The 22,481-nt window shown below is 40.5% G+C and overlaps 3 protein-coding genes across 4 annotated transcripts; 1 reads left to right on the plus strand and 2 right to left on the minus strand.

Annotated features, from left to right (window-relative positions):
* Positions 1-494: 494 nt before the first annotated feature.
* Positions 495-14,957, minus strand: clec16a (C-type lectin domain containing 16A). Of its 2 annotated transcripts, XM_085933205.1 has the most exons (24): positions 14,714-14,957; positions 14,193-14,321; positions 13,832-13,965; positions 13,603-13,751; positions 13,381-13,486; positions 12,743-12,748; positions 12,203-12,326; positions 11,820-11,994; positions 11,689-11,739; positions 11,492-11,608; positions 9,568-9,859; positions 8,872-8,983; positions 8,692-8,792; positions 8,395-8,514; positions 8,206-8,315; positions 7,852-7,896; positions 7,075-7,125; positions 6,863-6,991; positions 6,641-6,761; positions 5,281-5,432; positions 4,531-4,735; positions 3,693-3,863; positions 3,481-3,618; positions 495-2,972 (listed from the first exon to the last, which is right to left on the minus strand). In XM_085933205.1, exons 1-24 carry the CDS (start codon positions 14,785-14,787, stop codon positions 2,437-2,439), a joined length of 3,348 nt encoding a protein of 1,115 aa, XP_085789331.1. In that variant the 5' UTR covers positions 14,788-14,957; the 3' UTR covers positions 495-2,436. The 2 variants fall into 2 exon arrangements, with proteins under 2 accessions (XP_085789331.1, XP_085789330.1); XM_085933204.1 differs by lacking the exons at positions 12,743-12,748; positions 13,381-13,486; positions 13,603-13,751; ... (1 more) ...; positions 14,193-14,321; positions 14,714-14,957 and having other exon boundaries at positions 497-2,972; positions 9,625-9,859; positions 12,203-12,693.
* Positions 14,795-16,800, plus strand: dexi (Dexi homolog (mouse)). Its single transcript, XM_085933209.1, has 2 exons — positions 14,795-15,885; positions 15,969-16,800. The coding sequence occupies exon 1, from the start codon at positions 15,502-15,504 to the stop codon at positions 15,769-15,771; it is 270 nt and encodes an 89-aa protein (XP_085789335.1). The 5' UTR covers positions 14,795-15,501; the 3' UTR covers positions 15,772-15,885; positions 15,969-16,800.
* On the minus strand, positions 16,631-19,457 carry nubp1 (nucleotide binding protein 1 (MinD homolog, E. coli)). Its single transcript, XM_085933206.1, has 10 exons — positions 19,331-19,457; positions 18,957-19,061; positions 18,743-18,876; positions 18,585-18,653; positions 18,462-18,494; positions 18,092-18,182; positions 17,797-17,951; positions 17,593-17,703; positions 17,255-17,441; positions 16,631-17,154 (listed from the first exon to the last, which is right to left on the minus strand). Exons 1-10 carry the CDS (start codon positions 19,359-19,361, stop codon positions 17,102-17,104), a joined length of 969 nt encoding a protein of 322 aa, XP_085789332.1. The 5' UTR covers positions 19,362-19,457; the 3' UTR covers positions 16,631-17,101.
* Positions 19,458-22,481: the final 3,024 nt, after the last annotated feature.

Below are 22,481 nucleotides of genomic sequence, written 5' to 3' on the forward strand. Positions count from 1 at the left end.
CTCAAGGGCCATTTATGGTCCATTGGGGGTTCCGATCTGGCCCGTAAGGACAAAACACAAATTTTGTTTTTCACAAAAATAAATTGGTGATGCTAATTTTGTTTACTCCTGGTTGAATTGATGAGCACTTTAATGAAATTCTGTAATTTGTGACTCTGGATTTGATGTAACAATTTTGGGCTATTTCTTTGTTAGAGTTTTTTATGGTGAACGTTTTGAGATATTATTGCAGTTGGACCCTGAATTCAAATGTCTGATCAAATTAACACTCAAAAAAACACTGTCATCTGACGGACCCATTGACTTTCTGTCTCTCGTTAATCACAACTAACAGGAACTAGCAAAGATGACAAAGCACAGTTGACTGCTCAACAAAAAGGCCACAATGGAAACCAGCATTCTTATGCCAACCAATGATAACAGCTGAGAGTCCTGCCAAAGTGCTCACGCAAACATTATTTGTACAATGCATTGATTCAGGTTTGCCAAAATGAATCCCACACCAAGCTACACTGAGCAAAGTGCAAGCAACATGTTCTGGGGAAAAAAGACTTTTTTTAGTTGAAGTAAACCTAATACAGATTTTCTATTCTAGTGTGTAACAGTGTTTTTTATGCTTGTTTAGAACTTGAAAGACATAGACTGAAAAAGAACCTTGAACAATTAAATAACTCAGATGTTCTTCCAGAGTTTCCCTTGAGCACGACATGGACAAAATGGTCAACATTTTTTTGATAAGTTGGTCTTATTTGAGCAAACCAACTTTTTTTTTTTTTTTTTTTAATCTGTTCCCTTAACTATGTGGAATCAGCAAAGTCAAAACTTCAGTCTCATGGTGACACCACTCCAGTGTATACGTCATCGGAGTGCCCGGAACATGTTCAAAAACACGTGCACACACACGCACACACTTCCTCGAAGACAGGAAAAGAGATATGGCTAGAAAACACTTTAGTCATCGTGCTCTGACACGCATGTCGCTGCTCACTATTCATTTTAAAGTGTTTGTATTTACAAAGCAAAAATGTCAGTGTTGTTAGGTAGAATAATTTATTGCAGCTCTTTATTTATTCCTCTCTTTCAAAGTCATTAACAATACTTACATGTTTAAAAGGCAGAAGCATTTACAGCGCACGCACACACACACACGCACGCACACGTTACAATCAGATACGAAATGGCAGCTAGTTATGGCATGTTGTCAAGGCGACACATCTTTAAGATGGAGAAGAAAAGTGCCACCGGAGCATTTCGTTTTCTTTTAAACAGAACCTTATCATCACTCTGGTGCTATTCACAGCAGCGAGATGAGGGTGAGAGAAGAGTATTGCTTTCAGTTTCTCAATGACGAATTTAGGATGCAATAAAAATAAATTAAAAAAAAAGCCAGATGGCACAGATGAGATGAGATGGAGCTGAAAGTCAAAGATAAAGTTAACGCCGCAATCAGGAGGGTTAAGTTGTGCGTCACATTTTTGACCTTCACAAAAACTTGTTTATTGCCGTCGCAGTGATCGTAAGTTCTGAAGAGCTTTTTTTTTTTTTTTTAAGTGGTAATGTGAAGCTTTGTGAGTTCTAGTAAGGTCGAATCAAGCAATTTGAGCAATTAGAATGGTTAAGCCACTCAATTCTTGCTCTTTCACATCTTATTATGCTGCCTGCAGGCTTCCAAATATAAAGCGCATGACAAAGAAGCATTCAGAACTAGAGATGACTTTAGCAGATGTGGCGTGACAATGCACGCTCAAAGGTAACATTTCTCCAGAAAAAAAATCCAAGCCATAAAACACAAATTTCAAGGAAGTTGGAATTCGTTGGCTCTGAATCTCCAATTCAATCTAACACCCGCAGGGCCATTTTTACAACACTAACAGATTGCACGTTACGAATGCATTTCATACAAAAGCAATTTTTTTTCTTTTTCGGAGTGGTAGATGATGTTAGAAGTTCTCCTAATTCAGACGCGGCACGTGTACAGTACATCCAAGATGAATGAATTGAGGCCGCACACACAATAGTGCATAAAAGGCTTGTGCAGCAGTGTGTGAAGACGTTGAGCACAAAACTTCAGTGGCTATGTGAAAGTAAGATTTAAAAAATAGATCTTTTAAAACCTTACATCAGCAGTATCGCATGTGACAATCCCGTCAATTGGGAGTTTGAAGAAAAAAAAAAAAAGCTGCTGGTGACACGCTTGCACACGTGCGGGGGAAAAAAAAAGTCATGTGTGAGACACCCTCAAACCCAAATGTGCTTGGAGTCAGCCACCAGTTCCATTCCACAGGTTGTGTTTGTGTGCAAACGGAAAGGCCTTTATAGACTTCACGCACGACCTGCAGGTTACGGCACGGGAAAGGCCCGCTTGCCAAGCTGGGTGCTTTGACACGCCATTGTGGTCAGGATGAGTGGGAAATATGTTCAAATGGGCCAGGGTTGTTAGTCCAGTTCGAGTGAGTTAGGCGTTTCCGTGTGCTTTTCTCCATTTTGTGTTTCCTCTTCCTCCAGCTGAGGCGAGTCTCGTCTCTCCTCTGACTCATCTTCACCCAGCGGATCCTCGACTACGGCTGTGAGCGCCTCCATATTTGGATTTTCTCTCAAAGTCCCGTCTGACTCCGTGTGCTCCACCGGCGAGACTTCTGCCTCTTGCTCTCCTTTCCTTGCGTCCTCTTTCTCTTCATCACTCTGCTCATCCAGTCTCATGAGAAAAGACGCGGGGGCAGCGAGGGGATTGGCGCAGGGATGGAGGTGCGGCGAATCCGCGGGGGGCAGCAACGTCAGCGATTCCACACTCAGGTTGTCTGCGTTGCTGTCGGTGAGGAGGGAGATTGTGGGTTGGGAGGCCGGGGTGAGGCTGGGGGCCAGGGTCGGCGGCGGGCCTTGGGTGGAGGGGGCGCTCGTTAAGTCCCCGACGCTTCCCTCGCCTTCTCCGCAGGACGAGGACGGAGGAGTGTTTTCCAAAAATGTGCCGTCATCTTTAGGTGGAAAAAGGCACCGTTTTAAAATTGAAATGATGGCGCAATTCAAGGTTCCTTTTTTTTCCCTCCTCGCTCTTTCAGACTTCTAGACTTTATTATCTAGTATTATTTATTCATGATGATTGTTTGTAAACCCTGTATTTATATATATTTCTTATATAGTTTTGTCTGTACTTTGCTCTTAAAATAATGAAGAACAAAATCATTTTATATATATATAAATATATATATTTTAATATGTATAATATATATTTATATATACATATAATATATATTTATATTATATATATATATTTTTTTTTTTTTCGCGACACACCTCCTGTGTCTCCCCTTTCCCGCACTCGAGTATTTTTTTAACTCTACTTACAAACAATTCAATTTACGAACACCCTCTCGGAACCTATTAAGTTCTTACCTGGGAGACCCTTTTGTATGAGGGTTCAATATAATTCTTGTGTACCCACGTAGTACATTTCACAGGAATGTACATGCAAGACTGTTCTACCTGTGGGGCTCTGAGCTGAAATGGTGCTCGTGGTAACAGAGTCGCATCGTCCTGTGCTTCCACTCCCACTGGAGGGAGTCGAAGGGGAGGAAAGGGGAGAAGGCGTGTGTTGCGACACGCAGTGAGCCACGGCAAAGCCTGTGAATGACCCACATATTTGTTAACACACGAATGCCAAGACACCATGAATTTACTGCTCGTCACAATCTTACCTGGGACTTTATCAACTGAGCCAAAAACTGCTCTGCTGGCTGTGGGATCATTGGGCGCTCGCCTTGACTGCTCGTAGAAACGGAAAGGGAGGCCGCTGGGGGAGGCGTTGGGTGTCTGTCCGAAACCCAACACCTCCGTTGTACTTGGCTGCACAGGCAGGTCTAAAAGAGCTGTGTGATGAAATGGGACAAATGTTTGAGGTGCTTAGGAAAAACTCAAACTTGATGAAAACAAATTGCTATTAAGCTTTCAAGCACAAGTTATGGTGCCCAGTAAATTAGTGACATGTTTTGGGGAAGGGGGGGAAAGGAAAAAAAAAAAATCACGACATTGGTTCAGTTACTGTGACTTAAGGGGGGTAATGACGGTTATACTCGCTAGTGACTTGGTTTTATTCTTTCATATTAAGTCAAGCATATTTTCCTCGATTCATCAGCTGCGAAAATCTTACAGAACAGACAATGAAAAGAAGGAAGGAGATATGACTCATAAAATTGCCCTCGTGTTTATTGTTGCTGGTCGAGTATTGCTGTGGAACGAAATGTCAAGCGGTGGATGTTGGGCAATGATGGTTTGGATACGAAACAAGATGTTCTTTATCTTGCGCAACATCATTCAAATAGGAGGGCTACGTTGAATAAAAGGTTATAGGTACGTTTCACCGAGTACGACAAATCACTTGAGATTATCAGTGGATCTAACGAGAGCTATAATTCCAGTAATGGAGTGATTAAATGTTCTTTCACTTTCTTTTTGCTCTACGTGATTTCCAGTAAAGAGCCTAGAGTGACGTTAAATCTGCGTACGAGCTTGATATTAAAACTTGCGCATTCTCACCTGATATTCTCTGCATTTTCATGCGTCGGGCTTGAATGCGACCTTTGGCTAGTCTTTGCTTGGCGATGATGCAGCGGATGTGGTCGGCGAAGATGAAGTTGGCCTGTAGGATGGGCAGCGGCTTGGCATGCGGGTTGGAACTGGGCTTGTGTATGACGATGTTTAAAGCTCGGCTGTCGTCTTCGACGCCAGACACCTGCATGTCCTGATGATGGTGATGGTGGGGGGGGAATTATAATAAAGTGGATTTGGTGAAAGATAGAAACAACTCAAGCTTGACATTGACTTTTTAGCGCACCAGACATTATGGTTAGTAGTTTTCCATGGTTACTCACCACTCAGCATATTCAGCAGCAACAATTTTGTGGTTGGATAAAGAGGTTATGCGCAATCAACTTCTGTATTCAGTAAAACAGGTCAAAGCACTTGCGAAAACTACATGCTGTGAAATGATTGTCCTTTCTCCATGTGAAGCACTTATTATGTATGAAAAGCGCTCTGGAAATAAAATTTGATTGACCGATTGAGCACAGCACTGACGACATATATGTTTACATCAACGCTAATTTCCGTTCGACCGTTTATGGCTTTTTTTTTTTTTCCTTAACACTAAGGCAGCGAAATTAAATGTATTTGGTTGGATCGAAAAATGAATGAAAAGTCATTTGAACAAGGAAAAAAAACCACACCTTTTCATTTTGACAGGAAACACACACAGATTATAATAAGTAGATTATGACAAGGAAATACCTGCAATAGGCCAGCAAATTTGACAACACCCCATCCAAGGCGTTTGGTTTCTGGTTCTACCAAACTCATCTGATACACATCTACAGCGAGGAACCTTTGAGCCTGGCCGCCATCTTTACTGACCACCATACATGCTATCAAGTCGCTGTTATCTGGAAAAACAGATTATAGGCATGTGATAATAGAAATAAAAAAAATACTAATTTGCTTGCTAAATATTTATTTTTCAGTCATTATGATAATGAGGGGGCTGTTTTTTTTTTTTTTTTTTACTCATGTATGATGCTTGGTGCAAGAGTTTACACAGCGGACTCAGCAGTCTGGAGTACAGGACACTCACACTTAGGACAAAACACAATGACGAAGGATGAGTTCACATCAAGGAAATTAGTTCCTTTTTCCCCCTCACAAAAAAAAAAAAGTCAACTTTGGTTTATTTACCTTAGTTGGGTTATATATATATATTCAGATTGATATGCAGACTCGCGTCTATTTTATTTCTAAAATAACCAAACTCATCCCAATTTTTAAAGTAGCTGTAGCTGGAGAGATGGGCCATTGTGAGAAAAAGTCACCAATCTGATTCCCTGTTAATGGAATGAATGAAACGAAAAAAAAAGAAAAAAAAAAAGCTTGTTGGACTTATTGGGTGATGTAAGAAAGGTGTCACTTAAAGCGTTCACACAAAAACAAACTATGGAGGTGCTGGATTCCCTCAATGTGACCAACAACCACAAAGTCACATGATGACTCGTGTTTCATTTGAAGACTTGTTGATTCCTAATAAAGACTTTGTGGACGGTTTGCCTCATTACATAATACAGTTATGTATTCTTCCGCATATATCGGAAGAATGCGATAATTCTTCACTATACTAAAGAATTTTCCTTGTCAGTTTCTTTTTACCTCTGTGCAGTGAAACCTTCCTCTTTCACGCAAAATGTACGAAATGAAAAAGAACTATAAATGACTTTGCAACTATAATGTCTGATTTAAAAGTAAAGCTAAAGTACAATGACACCAGCAGTTATATTTATTAAAAAAAAAAAAAACAAGGCGAGACTGAGTCATCGAGAACGTTTCATGCGAACTGAAGCTGATGTACAAAACCTTATCAGATTATTTAGTCATGAGCTGTCACTTTATCAAGAACATCGTCAGCTAATGATGCATTTTCAATGGGAAAAATCCAACAATTGAAAACAGTGTTCGACTGTAACCTCCCGTTTTTTGGGGACGGTTAAAGGTGGGCCTTTTAAAATCACCACTGAGTTTATATTAAGTTAAGCTTTGGCTATATGTATAATACATGCAATTTATTAGACAGAAAGAAAGTTTAGTGTTACGACATGAAACTTACTGAGGTCTAAGACATCATCAGTCTTAATAAGATCTTCAGATCTGGTGAGAGGCAGCTGTGTCTCAGGTTCTCCTTGAAGCTGGAGCGATAATGACCTCAGCATGAAAAACACACGTATGGCCTGATGGCAATGAGTGGATCCACACAAAAACAAAGGGAGAGAGTTAGCATCATAGCATATTTGACCAAAACAGTTTTTTTGTGACTCCACAGTCGACATACCCGCCGCGTCTTCTCCACATCTCCACAAGGCAACCTTTTGACAAAGTCGATGCCGGTCAGAGGTGTGCCGGTAGGCGGCAAGAGTATGGAGGCGTCCATCATTAGATACTCCACATTCAGCGGTTTACTCTGAAACGATAAATCACCGCAAACGTGCGTGAGTCAACAACATCCAGTTGTCAACGAAATAAAGAAACGATAAGCCAACACACCGTCATACTTCTGTATTCATCTTCAAACATGTCCAGAAAGATCTCCTCGCCCTGCAATGAAGTGGATTATGCATACAGTGCTTTAGTCAAACACACCATTATTCTCCATAGTTCAATAAGTGTGTGATGTCGTAAAGGGGATTAAGGAATGATTTAATGCCGAATGTAAATCACTTTTGTTTCGTGCCCAGTTATTGCGTGAGTGATTTTGGATTCATGGTGATCTTCTGTTATGTTACCAAGTTAGAGTAAACAGACGGAAACTGAACAATTGGTTCTATTCTGCTGTGTCCCACCCTTAATCTTCCAGCATATTTTGTGGATGTGAGTCATATGTACTATATATAGCTGGGGTTTAAAATGGATTTACAAATGACAACTCATGCTTCCAACTTGGGGTTGGGAATCGCAGAGTAAATAAGACATCATTGTATTTTTTTTTTTATTTCTATTAACTTCTTGCAAATACAAGGTTTTTAAAAAAAAAAAAAAAAAAAAAAAAAGAAAATGAAAGTGACTTCTTGCAGGATCGTTATGGCTCAGAGTGCTGAAAAAAAACGTTGGGTCCAAAAGAGAAAGCAATCAGAGCAGAGAAAGTAAAAGTTAATTTAGTGTACCAACTCACGCGCACCAATAAATTTTACTGCCTTGTGTCAATGTGCAGTGAACACTGTAAAACACCGCTTTCCTTTTCAGGTGGGTGGACCGCCAATGTACAGTAATGAATGTGCACTGCAATGGTGTTCCAGTGTGTGTGTAGTAAGTTGCACGTTTTACCTTGTAAAATCGCCGCAGTAAGTGGAGACTTTCCTCTCTCGCCCCCTGTGCGCACAAAACAGGAAATGTGAAATAGATGCAGATGACATGCAAAGTACATGAGCACATTTGTAGAATGCAAAGAGGAAAGAAATCAACACAATTGTTCTGAAGCAATACCAGCATTTCTTGCTTAACGCAACACACCCACTTCTTGGAAGCAAGAGTATGAGAATAAAGGTGGGTAGGGTAATCATTTAAAAACGGACCACAAAGAATTAGGAAGTGCTCAGAGGCGAGACGTTTCATATTTGTGGAGTGATATAATGGGAAAGATTACTCAACATTGTGTGTCTGTGTGTGCGTGTGTCATACCTCCAAGCAGGCCAAATGAACATCTTTGATGATACACGGACTTCCAGACAACACAGACTGTTTTAATAAAAGGCAGCTGAGCTCCAAGGTAGCAAGACGGACTCTACCGTCTAAACGCAGAAGCCGCACACGAATGAGCGCATGGTTAAGAAAATGTCACCAATGCAAGAAGAGCAATGTGCGTATTACCCGGTCGTGCTGCCTGGCTCATTACTCTGATCAACCTTTCTGCGAGTACCAAACTATAGCAGCTTCGTTCCTGGTCAGGGACTGGCAACTGCAGTCGCTCGAGAAGGTCACGGTTTATACCTAAGGAAAGATAAAGAGGCGGAAAAACAAAAGTAAAAAATGACATTGAGTTCTTGGTCATGTGCAATATTTTCTCCACTTGATGACTCTCTTCATTACGTTTCGTGGTATATTTAATTTCTTTTGTTTTCTTCACTGTGAATGTGTTACGTGGTAGTACAATTAAATGAATTCAACCTTTGCTGTGTGAAACCGCATAAAGCAGGCAGAGGACAAACAGGGCATGGTAGTCGTCATGAGTGCAGTCGAGGGCACTGTAAACCATTTCCAAGAAAGGCCTATGGAATGAGATAGCAACCAATGGAATGCTTCTGTACTTGCGGCTGGCGTCTTACAATTAATTTGCATAAAGTCTACCTGCTTCTTTGGGTGTGGGTGCGCGTGGCTGCTGCAGTCTTCTCTTCGTCCGTGATATTTTGCTCGGTCAACTCCGACACCTTACAAGGCTCCATTACCACCATCTCGATTTCTGGTAGCAAAGACACATACTTTTGTATTATTACTATATATATTATTAATATATACATACTATTTGCGATTAACTCATAATACTGTATCCGCCATAAGGTTTGGAAGTACACATTCAAATCAAAGTGCACACACATGCACACAGAGCTTGAGCGAAAGGACAGGCGGGCAGGTGAGGAGCACATGGATGATGTCATTGTGGGAAATGGACTTCTAATGATAAGGAGATGATGCGTGATCATTGGTCACTGTGGGGGAATTCAAATATGGGAGGCAGGAAGGCTTCATCTCAAAACTAGCAAAGAGAATTTATTAAGGCCATGTAGTTTTGGTGTGTAGTTTCAAAAGTGTTTGGTCCCGATATGGACTTTCACTGCTGGTCACCTTTTACTAAATGAAAAAGGTCAAGGAGGAAATCATCATCAGCATCAGCATCAGCAGGCAATGTTGATGTTTGAGTTTGATTCTCTTTTTCGTTTGGAGACGAGGACTGCTGCGGAGGTTGCTTTTCGCTAGAATACGATGCACCATGGCAGACTGGAGACTAATGGAGGTAAAGGTTACACAAACAATCCTGGCACTCACCTTCCGCCGTTTCCCCACTCGCTCTGCTCCCCTTAGAACTCCCAACAACCTCTGTACCTTTTCCCTTCTCCCTCTCTCGGCCACTATCGTCCCAACTCTCATCAGCCCCTTCCCGGTTGCTGCCGCTTCCTCCTCCTCCTCCCCCGGCACCCCCGTCATCATCTTCCTCGCCAAGGTTCTTGTAGTTTGGCCTCTTCTGGGTTCTCTTGCGGCCACGGTGGCGGGAGAGCTCCAGCGAGCGCTCCAAAGATTCCGGTGGCTTGGTAAAGCGACGCACAGCTCCGGAACTAGCCTGAAAAGTCATACATGGGTATTAATGTTATGTAACATAAGTTTAAAGAGTTACTCGCTCGCTTTCCAGAGAGCAATATAAAAAAAAAAGACCACATTGCACTGACACGCTATCTTTTACAGTAAATTGGTATGCATGTCAGGTTAATCTCAATAAATTTACACACACGTGGTCAATTGTGGTTAGACATCCAACCACAGGAAGACAATTTCAGAGGAAACAGCTGGTATATAAGACAAAGGGTATAAAAACAGAGTCTTACAGTAAAAACCAAGTAGGGCGGGCATGACCTTAATTTTTTTTTTAATGATGCAGTGACATGATCGTATTATTAACTGAAGCCAGTTAATCAGTGCACGTCGTGCACTTTCAGTTAATAAACTTTCGATGAGTTATTTAAAGGCAGAATTGTAGTGTAATCACTCCAAATATTAATACAGATAAATTTGACCAGATTTGTTCAGAATTAAAATCCTTTTTTTAAAGACCCTTTCTCTATCTCAGCCATCATTTCGCCATTTATTAAGAGTTAACTCAGGACAATTGTTTGGAAAAAGATTCAATTTAACGCTTTCAGTGTTAGCATGTCATTTTACATCCAACTTTCAATTGATCCTTCCAACAGCAAGTGAACCATTTGAAAAGAGTGAAAGGTGTGGGATTGCACTGTCGTGGCTGCAGTATGCACATAAACCACAGACTAGTATCTTTGAAGGGGCGGGCACGTGTGCTACACCTGACTATGTTCTGGTAAACCGCTCACGCTCTCGAGATGCTGCTGAGAAATTAATGGAGGTCATGGTACGTTAAAGGCAAACAGAAAGATATTCAAATTACTTTCTGGTTCAAATAGCTAAAACATGCCACAAAGAGAGAATAAGTGATTACTGTTTGAAAAAAAATACAACATAAAATAACACTGCAAAAGAAAAAGCTTTTTTTTTTTTTTTTTTTTTACTCCCCCCCAAAGTATTTTCTTTAAGAACTTAAAAATCTATTGAACAATTTTGAAATGGAAGCTTGCTATAAAAGAGCACACAAAGTGGCTACCCTTGAAAAAGGCAGACATGTTTGGGTGTCGATGCTCTGTTGTGGTTGTCTCAACCAACATTATTTATAAGAGGTCACACCTCTGCTCGCATTCACCGAAAAGGTAGGCTGCTTCTGGAAAAACACAAAGCTGAAACAGAGAACAACCACAAACGTTCTCAGAAACGCTCATTGCCTTGCTAACACCCACCCACCCAACTACAAAGGCAGATGGTCAAAACCAAGATGAAAAATGGGGGCGGAGGGTTCTAAATTTGAAAATGGAGAGATGAGAGAAACTACATTGGAAACTAAGCAGGTGGGAGAAAGAAAGGGGCGAATATATCGCAGACATTTTTCTACTCTATTGTTTCTTGGGGCTGAACTGAAAAACATGACTTTTCCACAATAGGAATTGTGTAAAGCTCACCCACATTTTTCCCCCATAGGGGTGTGCTCACTTTTGCAGTTTTGACATTAATAGCTGTGTGTAAATATTTTTATTCTTTTTACTGTTGACTCATAAAAAAATGAGTCTAAATTTTCAAGAGAAATATATATTATTGGTGTAATCACTTTTGCGAGATAATAAAGATGACTTACAGTGTTCTTTTGTGTGTTGTGAAGGCCCGCCTGTGGGATGAAGACAGACAGGTCTCCGTTGAAGATGACATCAGCGAGGGCGTTGACGAGAGGTTGATAGTGGATGATGAGAAATACCTGTGTATATAATACACGCTTGTTACTCTTCACCAAGCCCCGATGTATTTTTAGTTCAGTGTTGTGTGGGTGTTGCCTACTTGTGACAGCAAGTAGAGGGACACCTGAGGGTTGATCTTTCGCTCTTCATGCTAAATAAACATGTTAAGGTCACAAGAAGCCACGGAACTTGATTTCTCACAATCTGTCGAGCAATTTTCAACCAGCTTACCGTTTCTTGGCTAACCAATGAGAACACATAAAGAGGTAAGAACAAGCGGTTGAGGAGGTGGTCCGTCAAAACATCGTTGAGGAATTCACAGTTTATAATGAGGATGTCGTTCAGGTAGTGGAGGTGGTCAAGGTGCTCGGCTACCAGGTCGCTTAATTTGCCTCGATTTTTGTGCCTGAGACAAAAAGATTTGGGTCTTTTCAAATGTCTTTTGGTGGCCATTCTATGTTCATGCAAAAAAGTAAATAAAAATACAGCACAGTATTGTGATTGGAATTCCTCTGGGAGGGTGCAAACAAAGGACAAGTGTGCCCTCTACAGGTCATACGCAGTAACCCAAACCTTTGCGAATAAAAGGAAATAAGAACGCTGCGGGCACTTACTCTTCATCGGTTTGTACACATTTGTCCAGTTCAATGACATGGCTACCAATAAACCAGACCAAGTTGCTGAAATATGGTACAGCTGTCTTGTCTCTGATGTAGTGCAGCATGTGCTGGTTGTCCACTAAAGAGAGTAAGTAGAATTGTTATCACGCCCCTTGTAATAGACACACATTTTGAAATGTAATACCACGCATGCACACTCACACACTTTGTGAGTCCAAAGCTGACCATTTGCTATCTTGGACAAAATAAAGCACTGATCAAATTGATCCAATCAAATCAACATTAAGTGTGTGAAGTCATTCAATTGATAAAGAATGATTAACTAGAGCATGGATTGCAAGTACGGTCGCCCAGTCATAACAAATTCACTCAAAACAGATAAGACTGGACTGGGTATCAATAAAACAGGACTGATCTTATTATTTTGAGGACATCCAATTGAGTCTCATTGAAAACGACTGACAGGTTTTTGGGGGAGGTAGCTTCAGTAATACCCAGTCCAAGAATAAGACAGAATGAATGGAACCAACTTACATGAGACTGGAGTTAGGCAGATGAGGGGGCGCAGAGGGGAGGGAAGAAGGGAGGTGTGGTTGTTGAGGAGGAAGGGAGGGAGGGAGAAACAAACACAGTGTTAAGGTGAATATTGTGGTGGTGATGAAGAAGTAGAAGATGGGAGGGGACCCAAATGTTGGTTGTTTTGCATAAAAACTGCAAACGACATCACTACTGGAAAAGGACGGTCTAAAATAAACTTGAAATAAAGTATCTCAATAGTTTATTTCAACAGTAAATAAAAACTCGTTAAAGAATAAAGACATTCGTGCAACTTCACTAGAGTGGGACCAAATGTGATTTTTATCATGTCATATATTAATTAATTAATGCAAACTAAATGATTCATAGTGCATGAAGAAAAAAAATCAAAAGTGCCCCTTTAGTTTCCTATGAATGTGTGGGAACGTATGCATGTGTGTTATGTGGAAATAACACCGTTCAACAGCACATTTTAATCAGCGATAGCTTCATGTGTCCCTGAATGCACCTTGTGACCCCCGCTTGAAAAAAAAAAAGTCTCATTTTTTTTCTACCACCTGCTGCTAAACCTAATCTAACTTGACCTGATTAAAACAAAAAAAGATGTTGAGCGGTGGAATGTTGTTAAAATTCACCTTTGTATACGTTGAGGGTGATGGTGCGGACTGCGATGCGGACCATGCTTTCAGGGTGGTTGAAGAACTTTATGGCCTCGGTGTACAGGGCAAAATCATTTGTGTGCTGTGTGTGGGCGACAGATAGAGGGAGCTAGTGAGCAAAGTACTGCGTGTACCTCGTAACAACAAGAATCAATCTTTGTGCTACTGCAACATATTTTAAAAAACCCGTGACCTCACCTCATTGTAGAAGAAGTGCACTGTGTGATTGTTGAGTTTGAGCGACAGTGTCTTGAGGAAGGAGATATAGTAGGCCATGATCTCCTCGTCTGAAAAGTCAAACTTGTGGACGATGATGGAGTTCACATGGTTGTTTGATAATAAGTAATCTGTACAGAAAGAGGATTTAGTTTTAATGCGATTAATAAGTCACTGTATCGTTACTTTGGTCTGACAGGCAAATACTTACACAGAGATGTTTCGTGTCTGATGTTCTCAAAGAGTATGTTAAGAGTCTGGAGAAGCTGAACGCACACATAACGACCTGACTTCTGCCGCAGGATGTTCAGGAAGAAGGCAAACATGTTCTTCTCTAGGAAGAAGCTGACCCAAAAAAAAAATCCATCATGTTTTCATATGCCTGCTCTTCCAGTGTCATCTGTTAGAATATTCACATGCTTCATCCATTCTGAGTGTTCCTCCCAAAATACTGAGTTAATAGATAGTGTCCCCAACTGAAAGCCAATACAATACAAATCTAAATAACAGTAAAATGAGTGCTGATACAAAGGTAGCAAGTTATTTGTGTTGACGTGTTGAATGTGACTTACTCAAATACAGAGCTGTCATTCTGGTCCCCCCAGATGAGGATCTCTGTGATGGAGCGTATCGTCTCCACCAGGAGGTTGCGGTTGTTGTCTGTCACTGTAGTGTTTTTGGTTAAGACATGGTACATGTACCTGAAGGGAACATAAAATATATATATATATATTTATAGAGTATGAGCGGAATACATACAACAGTGTAATGCAGGGGACAAGAAAAGAAACAATGCAAGTATTTTCATTGACAAACGTGGACTTTGGAGACAGGGTGTCAAGGTCCACTTCCAATATACACCGAGCTCAATATTTACGCCTACAACCACATTTAAATGGAGTCGTCTGAGGTGGAAAGCAAAATATGATCAACTAAATACGGTTGCAGTATTGACAGCGAGTAATTATTGAACAGAAGAAGCCATATTGAGAAATAATGACGCTCCTAACTAAAAATCAATTTCTACATTGTGTGATAATTCACGTCAAAGCTAACGTTAGCATTTGTGTGTTCATGCATGCTACGTACTCACTTTAAATGTTCCAGGGAATGGATATTCTTCGCTTTCCCCTGCCCTCCAACCCAGCTCCGTGACCTGCCAAACATCTCTGTGGTTGCAAGGAGGTTAACAATTTGACAGGCAGGTTATTTCGCTGATATTAGCGGCTGCATCTGTCCATTACACCCACATTTGGTGGAGCTAGCCAATTAGCAAACAGTGGCTGATAGGTTGAGACGGGAGGAGCGAGGAGTTGTTACGTAACGTTAGTGGTTTCATGAGATGTTTGGGTATTGTAGTTTTTAATTTCCTCCATGTCGTCATATTATCGAGACGTCAATTGATGATGACGTAGGATCGGTGACGTTTGTTACTTTTGCAGTCCGCAATGTTTTGATGCAGTTGGTAACTGTCGGTATGAGACGTGTGTAGGTTAAAGCAAAACGGGAATGTGTATTTGTGGATCGTACTCGTTGTCACGGTACAAATGTACAAATACTGTATACATTGTGTTAAGACTATTATTATTATTATTATTTTGCTAAGGTTGCACGCGACTGTTTTTAGCTCTGGTCAACTTGGCATGGCTTGAATTCCGCAAAGCAGATTGCTACCAGTAAGCTATTTTGATACTGCGAGTGTGCTATTAGTAGCTATGAATTAACCCTCATCAATGTACAGCACATCACTTTTTTGGAGTCGGGACGGACGAAATGTTCGTCCGAAGCTCACTGGATATGCAGACCATTAACCGTGTCAACTTCTGCCCTTGTATATCCACGACACTCAAACAAAGGAGTGCCTAAATCGTAACTTTCTCTATGATCTACACAATTTATGCACAGTTAGATTCAGTTGAATCGCTTTTGGAAGAGTACCCCTATATGTTTTATCTGGGCCTATTCTTTGTGAACGTCCTCATCCTCTACTACGCCTTTCTGATGGAATACATCGTCCTCAATGTGGGCATAGTATTTATGCCTGAGGATATGGACCGGGCTCTGGTGGACCTTGGGGTACTTTCTGACCCCGCATCCCTCCCCTATGACTCGGACGCAGAGTTGGATGTGTTTGAGGGTTATTTAGAGTGACAAGAGGGTGATGATGGATTGGATTACAATGTTGGTGAAGATGATGGAGAGGTCAGGGACAAATGAGGCCTGTCTGCCGGACGTTCGTTGCCTTGTGGTACACATAGGAGCAAGGTAATGAATAGTGGTTAGTAACCTTAAAAGTTTTTTTTTTTCTTTCCATCTGCCATAACAATTTGTATTTCACGTGATCACAGGTCATCTCAGCGTGACTATGACCTCCATCGCCAAAAGGTCATTATCCCTTGGCATGACTCATTCTGTCACCGCAACGCAACCTGGACGTCCAGATGAGCATTTGTGTCCTTCACTTGGCACGTAATGACAGAAAAAAAAGGCAATACTATATATACACTGCAAGTAAGAAGATATTCTCACTGTGGATTAAAAGTACAGTATTGATCCAGACATAAGAAGCTCAGTGCAAATCATGCACAGTATCTCTCATCAGATGAGTTGGATGCACCCAAAGACTTAAATGATCGTGGCATGGGAGCGTTTGTATTCTGAAATCCATTTTAATTTCCTTATTATTGAATTTAATTGGAGAATGTATATTTTGCTTTGCAGTTACATGTGTGTTTAACATGATGCGAGTTTGTTCGCATATGCTTCTTAGTCATACTGGTGCCTTGTGGGTGCACTTCGCAAACATGGCACTGAACGTACAGTAGTAGGCTGAACTATTGTTTTTGGGTTTGCTTTTTTTTTTTTTTCCTCTGACATTAAACTTAAAATGTTCTCTTCAATGTAGTTGTAATACTGAATTGTTGAAACATTTCAAAGAAATCTTAGAGCAGCTGCTTATTTAACTCTTAAATTTATCTTGTAAATATGTTTTTCATTTATTTTTCAAATGTAAGAAACTTGAAACAAACTTTCATGCTGGTTGAATGTTTAATTTTATTTCAATCTTGAAATATTTGATCTTTTTTTTTTTTTTTTTATCCTGTTATGGATTGAGCATTTTCTTTAATGAAAAGTGTATCTTGAAGCAATAATAAACTAAATTAAACAATTTAAGTAATGAGTTTAAATAATAATTCTGGGATACTGGAGAAATTAAAAACGACAATGTTATCTTCATAATTGTTACATTCATTTACTTTGCAGTCTTTTCTTTAATCATCACTTCTTTACATTTTAAGCATCTTATTGTATTATGAGTAATAACTCTGCCATCCACAAATTGTAATTCAGACGACATACATGATAGTGTATTCACTTTTTCAAAAAATAATATTGTGGCTGTGAGAAGTCTATCAAAGGTGTGTCTTTAAATGGAATGATGTCTTAGATTTTGTCCAACAGGACTGGCATAAAAGCGGCTTCAGACTGTCTCCTGCTCATCTGTGGTGTGGGTGGAACAATAGTTCTTGATGCCTGATAAGAGGAAAGGAGAGAACAAAGCACAAATCATACGGACGGTGAACAATGCTTCGAAAAAGATGCCAAGTGTGCTTGCTTCAAGCTGCAAACCCACTTTTCACAATTCTCTTGTAGGCTTCAGCAGCAGGAGAGTCTGGTATCACGTTGAAGAAAGACCTGCCCTCATCGCAGCTTTTTGCTATCCTCGGGTCCAGAGGCACTTTGCCGAGCAGGGGCAGATTAAAGTCTGCACACATTGTCTCAGCACCCCCGCTGGTGGGAGGGAAGATCTGTGACGTGTTCTAAAGACAGGGCAAGACAAAAACCTGTGATATGAAAGCACACTGTGTACCACAGTCTATTGTTACTTGTAAAATCGTGCTTGCTCACTGACTGGCCACGTGGCGTTTAATTTTTCATATTGGCACATTTGCTTGCAGTCTTTCCACTGACCTTACAATTTGGACACACAAAGCCACTCATATTTTCCACTACGCCGATGATTGGCAGTTTGACTTTTTGGCAGAAGCGGATCTCCTTTCGAACATCTTGCAAAGACACCTCCTGCATTAAGGAACAATAGCAATCATGAATATCACATGGGAAGTATGTGAAGTTTGTTAGGGTAGTCATAGTGTACTATGTCCTTGTGTGTACCTGTGGCGTGGTGATTATGACTGCTCCATCCACGTGGGTGGAGCTTAGATACTGCACAATTGACAGGTGCTCATCAGATGTGCCTGGAGGTGTGTCAATAATAAGATAATCCAGTTCGCCCCAGTCCACATCCCTCAGAAACTGCTTGATCATTCCTGAAATGGCAAATCGAAAACTAGTACAATGATTGAAAGTTTTTTTTCATGATATGTCTTAGTTATATTTTTATACAACAGGATAAAAATGTAATTGAAACAGAGGTGTGTTGATAGACGAGATGAATTATATTGTGCACCGTTTTTCTTGGGTCCTCTCCAGATCACAGCATCATCAGGACTACCAAGCAGGAAGCCAATAGACACGACAGCAAGGTTGTCTTCCGCATACTGGAGCATGAGCACAAGGCAGACACATTTAATTTTTGGTCAATGTACAATTAAGTACACCTCGCAATCGAATCGGATCCTGAATAACAGCTGAAATACAATTTACTTGATGCTATTTCAGACCAATTAATTTAATAAGAACCGATTTTAAAAGCAGAATACATGGCTTGACTAATGTTGGACCGCAATATATGTAGTTGTACCTAACCTAAATAGTAGGCAAGTGCATTGTATAATATTACTGTTATATTTTTGTTGTGATATTTTAAAGTGACTCACCACTGGGGACCAACCTGACCCACTCTGATGTATCTAGTAGAGACAGATTTTTTTTTTTTAAGTAGCCTTAATGGCACTCATCAACTTTTAAACATAAAACTAATAACTACTCGCTGTACTTACTTGCTCTCCTTCCAACCCCATCATTCTAGGAATTGACGGACCACAAATGTCTACATCCAATAGGGCAACCTAAAATTGAAGACGGCAGAAAACACTTCTAAGGCCACATGCTTACTGTGCCCCAAACATCTTTAAAAATAGAAAAACAGAACCATTACCTCCTTGGTGTCATCACTTGCCAAGGCATGGGCCAAGTGAGCGCTGAATGTACTCTTTCCCACACCTCCTTTACCAGATAGAACAAGGATCTTGTGTTTGACCGTAGACAGTTTTGATCCTATTTCTTTAATGGCTGTAGGGGAAAAAGAATGTCACAAAGAATTGGTAATAATCCGATCCAACCAGCTCACTTTGAAAGGGCTCATACTGTACCAGGGTCTGGGGCTTTGGTAGCTCCAGAAGCACACAATTTTTGGTTAGGACAGCCCTGACATGATGAAGTCTTCCCTGCCTGCTCACTTCTTGTTCCTGGACAGTCTGCGAAATTAAAAAAAAGTTTTCAACTAAGTATTGTTAATTTAAAAATCGCGTGTGCAAATCATTACGTTACATGTGTATATGTGTGTTACATGTGCAGTTACATGTGCATGTTACAGGAAAACTTGGAAGTGTCAAACTGTGACGCAGTTAAGTCAAAAAAATGTTTCCATGCCACTCGGTGAAAATTTGACGTAAAACATGTTTAGCTTTTCACATTTTGTTGATTACGTTGAATTATAGATATATGTATATAATTCAAAACTTACGTTCGTTTGCGTTTACTGGTACATCGTCCATGATTGTGTCCAATCATATAATCTTCCCCGCATAGAAGGTTCCGGATATGATATCAGTTCCGTCATTTGAAATGTGTTAGGAAAAGAAAACCTGGAATGAATACGACTATGAAAAGAAAATACAAAAATACCTTTAAAAAAAAAACTTTATGCTTAAAACATCAAGAGAGAAGCACTGTGCGTCTTAATGTTGGTCCATAAGCAGAGAACTTGAAGATAAATAATTTTAACAAAATTGCCACTAGATGGTGCACTTTCTACATGTATAACATGAAAACCCAACTAATACAAAATATTATTTTACTGCAATGAAACAATTAATAATTTACTTGTTCACATTTTAAGACTTTTTACACTTACAAGGTGGGCAAATGTGTGCTTGATCCCACTTCAGATGGGCCTGCTCACTTTATTTATTTTCTTTTTTTTTTTTTTAATTCAAACAGCTTTCTGAGTGGACTTTTCTTGGTTCTTTGATTGTTCCAGCTACTCTTAGGATTCTTGCATTTGAGCACGAGACAATGATTGTGAGGGATAAAAATAAGCATGCAACAAAAGTGTGACCTGCATTGTGACTCAATCATTGATAGATTTTCTAAATATTTTGTGTCCCGTGGTTCATTTAGTTGAGCTGATAACCTCTCATGAAGTCCATGAAGACACATTCTGTCCATTCAGCAAGTGGGCTACATCCTATTGGACTCAGGCGAGACTTTGGTCACAGGGTTACTCAGCAAAAAAGTTAAGCCTTGGCTGCACGAGCAGTCATCACACTCGGAACAATACCACACACACATAAGTGACACAGACACATTGTCCGTTTTCCATCCGTAAGGCCAAACAGGGAAACTTTGTGGGTGTATTTTCTAGGGAAAAGGTGACTTGGTAGAGATCATGTCACTTTTCAACTGAGGGGAAAAAAAGAGGAAGTAAGGGAAAAAGGGAACATGGGCACTTTCAGGGTGTGTTACGGAAGTGTTCTCCATTTTTATTTTAGCTACGCCCACGTTGAATATAAAGCATGAAAACTTTTTTGGGATTGTTAAAGTAAAATATCCCATCACGAAACTGGTTTGTCCTTCCTTCCCACTCACTCACTCTCCAGTCATTCCTCCTTCACTCACATGAAATTCTCAGCTGTGGGGTCATACCCTTTGTGATAATTTTATCTGTTTTTAACTGCATCTTGTTGCCACACACTCCGGCGTCTTACCACACTATTTGTGTGTCTGTGTCTGCAGAATTGATAAAGATATTCAGACACCTTTTCCCTAGTTGCAAGAGAGACTTTTTTTTTTCTTTTCACATATTCAGTCTCACACCATGATCGCTTGATATAATTCACTTTAACTAAATACGATATGATCAAAGATAGGCATTAAAAAGGGCCTTTTTTTTTTGTTAGCATTTGAGATCCCTGACCTCAACCCCCTTTAAACACATTTGAGATGAACTCAAACAACTGTAAGCCAGGCCTTCTTTTATGTCCAACAGCGGTGACCTTTGACCTTCATCGGCAACTGTGGACAAGCGATTACAATTGTGGCCCGCTGGTGGGCGAGGGTGTGCGCTAGCATCCGTTGCTAGAGTTGAAAGTAAAGCTGGGTGAAGAACATAAAATAAAAACAAAAAAAATGCTTTAATGTTTGGATGCTTGCACTTGGCGCAAAAGTACACGAGTGTAAACATGACCTCTGACCTCCTAGAAGCTTCACACTTTGAGTAAACAGCATCAGACAACATTGTGGCTTCAAGAGCCGTCCAGTCTTGTCAACTGTGTGTTAGCTGATGGACGACAATCCAAGCTATGTCTATTTCTGTGTGTGTGTGTTTATATGTGTGTGCATAGTGTCAGTAGGATGATGATGATAAAAACCATCTCGGTTGTAAGGAAGGGAAACCTTTTGTCTGCTGTGTCCTCTTGTGTGCGTCTGTTTGTGTGAAGGAAGGAAGATTAGCCGGGCTCGCAAACTATTTCTGGTCACTCCGTGGCAGTTGGCGATGGGTTTGCACACACATATGTTCACACGCACACACCCGCATACAGGTTTGTAGCCAATAAGACTTGTTTAAACAACAAAGCAGCCCCATCATCTGCTTCCCTTCAGGCAACAGAACCCCCTCGCTATCACTCTCACTAACAGGTTGGACCTCTTTATCAGGTGTCACACACACGCTACGTCACTATCGACGCATATCCTTTACCTGCTATTGTTACAAATGAGCAGGTGACCCACCTAACATAAGATATTTTAGTGGAATATTTTTGACTACCTCGTTCACATTTAAACAGTCGTGAAAAAAAAAATCCATTTAACATCCTTAGAAAATTGTGTTATCTTTCAGGTCATGTAACTGGGAGCTCCGTGCGTGACCAATAAACCACAGTTCCCAGCAGCTTTGACATCTGGAACCATGCCAGTTGAACACACTCGAAGGCATACTTATCTACAGGCAGACAGGAAGCAGCCCCCCCCCCATCTCCCCTGTTCCTGTTTCTCACAAAGTGTGTATTAACGTGCATGCGCTTGTGTCCAGGCTTGCTAACGTAGGCAATCAGCAGCAGGCACATTGAAGCGCATGGCAGAAAAATAACAAACAAAAATATTTGGCTAAAAGGAGAAAAAGGGCGCAGTAATAGGAGATGGGGAAAAAATTGAGACAATTTATGATAAAGCGAAAGTCAGCAAGAGAAAGATATGTGATTGTGGAACAACAACTGGGAGTGAAACGGCTTCCTAGAACTTTTCCTCTTCCTCTAACTCTTGTAGAGGCCAGAGATAAATCTAAAAATAATGTCATGTTTATGAGACGTGTTTAGAAAAGTGGAAAACATGAACATAGAGAGATCTTAGAATAGTGGTAGATCTTACCATCTGTTTATGACATTTAAATCAGTGATTGTTTATCGTACAGGTGTCCAAGATGGACTTGATGTTTCACTCCTACATCCAAAGCAAAGCTGTAATCTTTTTAAGGATAAACACCTTCTAGCCAAACTAGCATAACACATTTTTTTTTCTGTTGCCGTGTTGCATCATCATTTTATTTCTTCCCCACTTCTTTTCTGAAGCAAAGGTCACATTGCACATCGCTGACATTCAACAAAATATCATGGCTG

This window comes from Syngnathus leptorhynchus, chromosome 16 (assembly GCF_054491065.1).
Source record: "Syngnathus leptorhynchus isolate UIUO chromosome 16, UIUO_Slep, whole genome shotgun sequence".
NCBI classification, from domain to species: Eukaryota; Metazoa; Chordata; class Actinopteri; order Syngnathiformes; family Syngnathidae; genus Syngnathus; species Syngnathus leptorhynchus.